Below are 7,147 nucleotides of genomic sequence, written 5' to 3' on the forward strand. Positions count from 1 at the left end.
GATCAATCTGAGACTGGTACAGTTGAGAACAGAAGCGAGTCAAACAGTCAGGGCAGGCAGGGACAAGGTAGGACTAATAAATTATGACTAATAAATTAAATTTCAATGCAAGGGGCCTAACAGGGAAGGCAGATGAACTCAGGGCATGGTTAGGAATATGGGACTGGGATATCATAGCAATTACAGAAACATGGCTCAGGACTGGCAGCTTAATGTTCCAGGATACAAATGCTACAGGAAAGATAGAAAGGGAGGCAACAGAGAAGGGGGAGTGGTGTTTTTGATAAGGGATAGCATTACAGATGTGCTGTGGGAGGATATTCCCGGAAATACACCCAGGGAAGCTATTTGGGTCGAACTGAGAAATAAGAAAGGGATGATCACCTTATTGGGATGGTATTATAGACCCCCTAATAGTAGAGAGAAATTGAGAAACAAACTTGTAAGGAGATCTCAGCTGTCTGGAAGAATAATAGAGTAGTTATGGTCAAGGATTTTCACTTTCCAAACATCGACTGGGACTGCCATAGAGTTAAAGGTTTAGATGGAGAGGAATTTCTTAAGTGCGTCCAAGACAATTTTCTGATTCAGTATGTCGATGTACCTACTAGAGAAGGTGCAAAACTTGACCTACCCTTGGGAAATAAGGCAGGGCAGGTGACTGAGGTCAGTGGGAGAGCACTTTGAGGCCATAATTCTATTAGTTTTAAAATCATGATGGAAAAGAATAGACCAGTTCTAAAAGTTGAAGTTCTAAATTGGAGAAGGGCCAATTTTGACGGTATTAGGCAAGAACTTTCGAAAGCTGATTGGAGGCAGATGTTCGCAGGTAAAGGGACGGCTGGAAAATGGGAAGCCTTCAGAAATGAGATAACGAGAATCCAGAGAAAGTATATTCCTGTCAGGGTGAAAGGGAAGGCTGGTAGGTATAGGGAATGCTGGATGACTAAAGAAACTGAGGGTTTGGTTAAGAAAAAGAAGGAAGCATATGCCAGGTATAGACAGGATAGATTGAGTGAATCCTTAGAAGAGTATAAAGGAAGTAGGAGTATACTTAAGAAGGAAATCAGGAGGGCAAAAAGGGGACATGAAATAGCGTTGGCAAATAGGATTAAGGAGAATCCAAAGGGTTTTTACAAACACATTAAGGACAAAAGGGTAACTAGGGAGAGAATAGGGTCCCTCAAAGATCAGCAAGGCGGCCTTTGTGTGGAGCCACAGAAAATGGGGGAGGTACTAAATGAGTATTTTGCATCAGTATTTACTGTGGAAAAGGATATGGAAGATATCGACTGTAGGGAAATAGATGGTGACATCTTGCAAATTGTCCATATTACAGAGGAGGATATGCTGGGTGTCTTGAAACGGTTTCAGGTGTATACATCCCCAGGAGCTGATCAGGAGTACCTGAGAACTCTGTGGGAAGCTAGAGAAGTGATTGCTGGGCCTCTTGCTGAGATATTTGTATCATCGATAGTCACACATGAGGTGCCAGAAGACTGGAGGTTGGCAAACGTGGTGCCACTGTTTACGAAGGGCAGTAAAGACATATTAGCGAACTATAGACCGGTGAGCCTGACCTCAGTGGTGGGCAAGTTGTTGGAGGGAATCCTGAGGGACAGGATGTACATGTATTTGGAAAGGCAGGGACTGATTAAGGATAGTCAACATGGCTTTGTGCGTGGGAAATCATGTCTCACAAACTTGATTGAGTTTTTTGAAGAAGTAACAAAGAAGATTGATCAGGGCAGAGCAATAGATGCGATCTATATGGACTTCAGTAAGGCGTTCAACAAGGTTTCCCATGGGAGACTGATTAGCAAGGTTAGATCTCATGGAATAAAGGGAGAACTAGCCATTTGGATACAAAACTGGCTCAAAGGTAGAAGATAGAGAGTGGTGGTGGAGGGTTGTGTTTCAGACTGGAGGCCTATGACCAGTGGAGTGCCACAAGGATCGGTGCTGGCCCTCTACTTTTTGTCATTTACATAAATGATTTGGATGCGAGCATCAGAGGTACAGTTAGTAATTTTGCAGATGACACCAAAATTGGAGGTGTCGTGGACAGCGAAGAGGGCTACTCAGATTACAACAGAATCTGGGCCAATGGGCTGAGAAGTGACAGATGGAGTTTAATTCAGATAAATGCGAGGTGCTGCATTTTGGGAAAGCAAATCTTAGCAGGATTTATACACTTAATGGTAAGGTCCTAGGGAGTGTTGCTGAACAAAGAGACCTTGGAGTGCAGGTTCACAGCTCCTCGACAGTGGAGTCGCAGATAGATAGGATAGTGAAGAATATTGCATGCAATTCTGGTCTCCTTCCTATCGGAAAGATGTTGCAAAACTTGAAAGGGTTCAGAAAAGATTAACAAGGATGTTGTCAGGGTTGGAGGATCTGAGCTAAAGGGAGAGGCTGAACAGGCTGGGGCTGTTTTCCCTGGAGAGTCGGAGGCTGAGGGGTGACCTTATGGAGTTTTACAAAATTATGAGAGGCATAGATAGGATAAATAGACAAAGTCTTTTCCCTGGGGCCGGGGAGTCCAGAATTAGAGGGCATAGGTTTAGGGTGAGAGGGGAAAGATATAAAAGAGACCTAAGGGGCAACGTTTTCACGCAGAGGGTGGTACGTATATGGAATGAGCTGCCAGAGGATGTGGTGGAGGCTGGTACAATTGCAACATTTAAACGGCATCTGGATGGTATATGAATAGGAAGGGTTTGGAGGGATATGGGCCGGGTGCTGGAAGGTGGGACTAGATTGGGTTAGGATATTTGGTCGGCGTGGGCAGGTTGGACCGAAGGATCTGTTTCTATACTGTACATCTTAATGACTCTATGACTCTAAATGGTCGATGTCCTAAAGTAATCACAAGGTTATAAATATATGTTAATCATTCAGATCATTTGCTAAATATTACAAAAATCTTAACATAAAAACACATGAGTTTATTTTTTTTTGTCCAGGAGGCCATGCAGCATTCAGATCCCAGATCAGAAGTTGTACAGTTTTGCTGAAGTTAAATTAGCTTCAACTTACATAATTATATCATTGAAAGTTAACTAAATTTCCAAGTAATTCAGAAATCTGTGTGATACTGCATGAACTGGCCTGAGGTCGCATTTCTGTTGCAACTGGAATATACACAACTTCTCATGGGATTACAGAATTAAGGTTTTGGGCAAGAGATACCGAAACAATACAAGGACTTTTTTTTAATATATATAGGCAAGTGGTAATGAGTTGCTCCCTATTAGGGTGGATTAGAGACAGTCGATGTTTTCACAAGGAAATTTAAGCATTTACAGAAAATAAATTTCAAGGGTATGCAAATAGACAGCAGGGTGCATGAGACTCACTGGGTTACTCTGCAGAGTTGGCATGAGCTATCAATTAGGCACTTTATGTTATAAACATGAAAAACTTAGAATAAAGCACATGTAGACAATAAGGCAAGAGAGCAACTTTCAGATAGATTCGACAGAATAGAATTAAATTAGCAAAATGTAAGAGTATAATAAAATACAGATCATAATCTCACAGTTAACAGTTTTGAGTTTTTCCTTTAAAATATCTTTCTAGCCAACCTGTTCAGAGATATTATCACACACTTCTTGAGAAGATGGAACTTCAACCCAGGCCTCCAGCTCCAGGGGTTGGGATATTAATACTGCACCATTAAAGTTCAGCAGACAACTCTTGATATGTAACATAACAGGTTCTGGTCACATATCCACATGCCAGTTACGATCTGTATTTGAATAGTGGGGCCGAGGAATGCAATTTTAATTATGGAATAACCAAGAACTTAGACAATGTAGCATCTTAATGAGAGTAAAACATCCCAGGGAATTTCACAGATGCACTATCAAATAAAAATTTTCACAGACCAAATAAAGAGATATTTAGTATGGTGACCAAAAGTTTGACCAAAACGAGCTAAGTTATAAAGAGTGACCCAAGGGAGGAGAGAAGAGAGGCTGAAACATTCAGGAGTAACAATCAGCAACCAGATGAAAGGAGTTTTACTATACTGCAAAATACAGACCAAAGTAATGCACAATTTTTCTACTAATAATTCATTCAATATGCAAAACATTGACCACCTAGTTCATTTAATAAGAGATCATAACACAGTGAAGTAACCATAGCATGAAGCAAAATTTTCCACCCAGACTGATCAAATTAAGCACTTGAACATTCAACTTGGAGGTCACAGCCACTGACCAGTTATTTGGTTTTGTCTCCTTCTGGTTTTCAAAGATGTCAAAAGATTTGCTGACATCAGAAGTCACTACACCTACATTCATGTTTACAAAACCAAAAGGTGCCAATAGCCAAGGTGACATCACTTAAGAATCAACAGTTATTTTCAGCATCCCATGCATTGGAAAAATAACCAAAGATTTTCCCTTCTTCCCCAAGTAAAGACAAAACATAAACGAAGACACTTTTTCCTTTAACCTTTACCTTTTCCAGTTTATCAAAGTATTCTTTCAAGAATTTCATTGGTCGATCAGGTTTGGCAATGCAGAGGCTAACAATACATTCCTTTAGGATTTGCTGGATGTTGTGTTTTTGGACGTAAACTTCACACCCTTTCAGGCTCTCATCTTCCTCCATATTCGAAGACGCCATGTTTCAACAGCTTTTTGATATATAAAGAAAATTACAGGAAATTTGGTTCATTGCGTTGTCCCCTCCTCACTCAGCAACAATAGTAATAACAAATTAATGAATACGTGCAAGGGATAGGGGAGGTGCCAGTCTAGTGCCAGCCATGGCAATGGCGGGTATTGATTGGGAGGGATGGTTGATGCCGTTTCGCCAGCGGCGGTTGTTGGTGAGGGTCGCGAGGCGTTTCAAACCCGAACACAATTCTGGAAAGGTCTCGACCTCACCTGGGCGCCTCGCTGGAGGCTGGAGGCTGGCCCCGCCCACTCCCTCCAGGTGATGCTGCCGCTGTTTCCCCCTCCCTCCGCGAGAACACCCCCCGCGAGCCCAGCTGCAGCCTCCAGGTTGCCACTCACTCTGTCCGAGTCCCCCGTACGCTTCTTCGCCAACCTTCGCCCGCTCCCTTTCTCGTGCACTCGCAGACACGCAACCGATGCCGATCGCCCTTTTTTCATGCGCGCGCACTCGCACCGCATCTCGCGAGTGAGCTTGCGCATCTTTCCCGTCTGTCAATCAAAATCTTGTTCAGGAAAGAACGGAGAAATGCGGACGCTGGAAACCAGGCACAAAAAAAACAGAAATTGCTGCAAAATCTCAGCAGTTTTGCCAGCATCTGTGGAGTGAAAGCAGATTTAACGTATCGGGTCCAGTGATTCTTCCTCGGAATCAAAATCTTCCCTCTAGCCCCACTTGCTAAGGTCTGCCGTCTCCCTTGCCAAATACAATTCTCTTGGACCACGTCGCTGAACATTCTTTGTTGAGGCAACACAGGAAACAAAAATATGCACAATAATATGGAGAGTGCAAATCAAAAATAAAATAAAAGCTGATCGTTTCATGGAAAATATATTCAGTAAATTCGGGAGAAAGAGAAAAGCAAGTGTTTATGTTTCAGGTACCTCAGGTGTCAGTAAATCAATATAGGTAAATGTGCAACGTGTACGATTTAAATAACTTTGCAATGGATGAAATTCCATTTGATCAAAAAAACTCTAAACATTTCATCTAAATTAATAGCTGTCACTCTCACTGGGATTAAATGCATCGCAATCCAAAAACTTCTTTTAGTAATTGTCCAGACTTTCACTGCCAACACTTTGACTTCGTCCTCCGATTTGACCAAGTATTCTACAGTTAACGAATCATTAAAGTCAACGCGCAAACTTAGCAATGCACACAAATTTTTGCAGTGTGATTCCAGAAGGCAAAATTCAATGCCCAGATTGTGAATCGATGAAATTATATTTTATGTTTTCATATTTTGTCAACAGCATCTCCCTTTAAGACAATAATGCAAATACATCATTAAGTCTTGCCCTGCAAGCCTCAGGCACAGACAGATTTGAAACAAGGCCTCATGCCTAAAATGCATTGTCTGACCTTAGATGTCACCTTTACACATAAAACCTTACACGATCTTGGGACAGTGACTTGAAAGAAATTCTGGGATTTACATATTAATCAATTGAAATTTGTATCTCCATTTTAATTTCAAAGTTTGTGAAAAGATTTGTAGCTCGGGTGTTCGTTGTTCTGGTTCTGTTCGCCGAGCTGGGAATTTGTGTTGCAGACGTTTCGTCCCCTGTCTAGGTGACATCCTCAGTGCTTGGGAGCCTCCTGTGAAGTGCTTCTGTGATCTTTCCTCCGACATATGTAGTGGTTTGAATCTGCCGCTTCCGGTTGTCAGTTCCAGCTGTCCGTTGCAGTGGCCGGTATATTGGGTCCAGGTCGATGTGCTTATTGATTGAATCTGTGGATGAGTACCATGCCTCGAGGAATTCCCTGGCTGTTCGCTGTTTGGCTTGTCCTGTAATAGTAGTGTTGTCCCAGTCGAATTCATGTTGCTTGTCATCTGAGTATGTGGCTACTAAGGATGGCTGGTCGTGTCGTTTCTTGGCTAGTTGGTGTTCATGGATGCGGATCGTTAGCTGTCTTCCTGTTTGTCCTATGTAGTGTTTTGTTCAGTCCTTGCATGGGATTTTGTACACTACATTGGTTTTGCTCATGCTAGGTATAGGGTCCTTCGTTCTGGTGAGTTGTTGTCTGAGAGTGGCTGTTGGTTTTTGTGCTGTTATGAGTCCTCGTCTATACATATAGTCTATATGTATAGTCCTAGTCCAATCTATACAATATGTCCTCATAAGTCGGTTCCTCCATACCTGTTAACAGCTGAGTAAACCTTCTCTGGACTGTGTCCAATGTCAGCATACCTTTCCTCACATAAAGGGCCCAGAACCATTCACAGTAGTCTAGCAGTTGTCTGACTAGTCCTTGTAGAATAACCTCTCTACTTTCATATTTTGTTCCCTTTGAAATAATGACCAACATTTCTTTGCCTTCCCTATTCACTGAACTTGGATGCTATTTGTGATTCATGGACAAGGACTCCCATAGCTTTCTGCAGGCTTTCTCCATTTAAATAATGTTCAGATCCGCTATTTCTCCTGTCGAAGTGGATAACCTCACATTTCCA

General features: G+C 42.1%; 1 protein-coding gene across 1 annotated transcript in view; it reads right to left on the reverse strand.

The window, feature by feature from the left end:
* prkar1b (protein kinase, cAMP-dependent, regulatory, type I, beta) overlaps positions 1–5,139 on the reverse strand; it is a 202,672-nt gene extending 197,533 nt beyond the window's left edge. Inside the window, exons 1-2 of the mRNA XM_043711347.2 lie at positions 5,031–5,139; positions 4,471–4,648 (exon numbers count right to left, since the gene is read on the reverse strand). Of these exons, the coding sequence (XP_043567282.1) occupies positions 4,471–4,638 (168 nt within the window). The 5' untranslated portion in view covers positions 4,639–4,648; positions 5,031–5,139. The remainder of the gene's footprint in view (positions 1–4,470; positions 4,649–5,030) is intronic.
* Positions 5,140–7,147: the final 2,008 nt, after the last annotated feature.

The sequence above is a fragment of the Chiloscyllium plagiosum genome, unplaced genomic scaffold (genome assembly GCF_037043375.1).
Source record: "Chiloscyllium plagiosum isolate Xiang-an unplaced genomic scaffold, Cpla_swu_hap1 HiC_scaffold_20, whole genome shotgun sequence".
NCBI lineage: Eukaryota > Metazoa > Chordata > Chondrichthyes > Orectolobiformes > Hemiscylliidae > Chiloscyllium > Chiloscyllium plagiosum.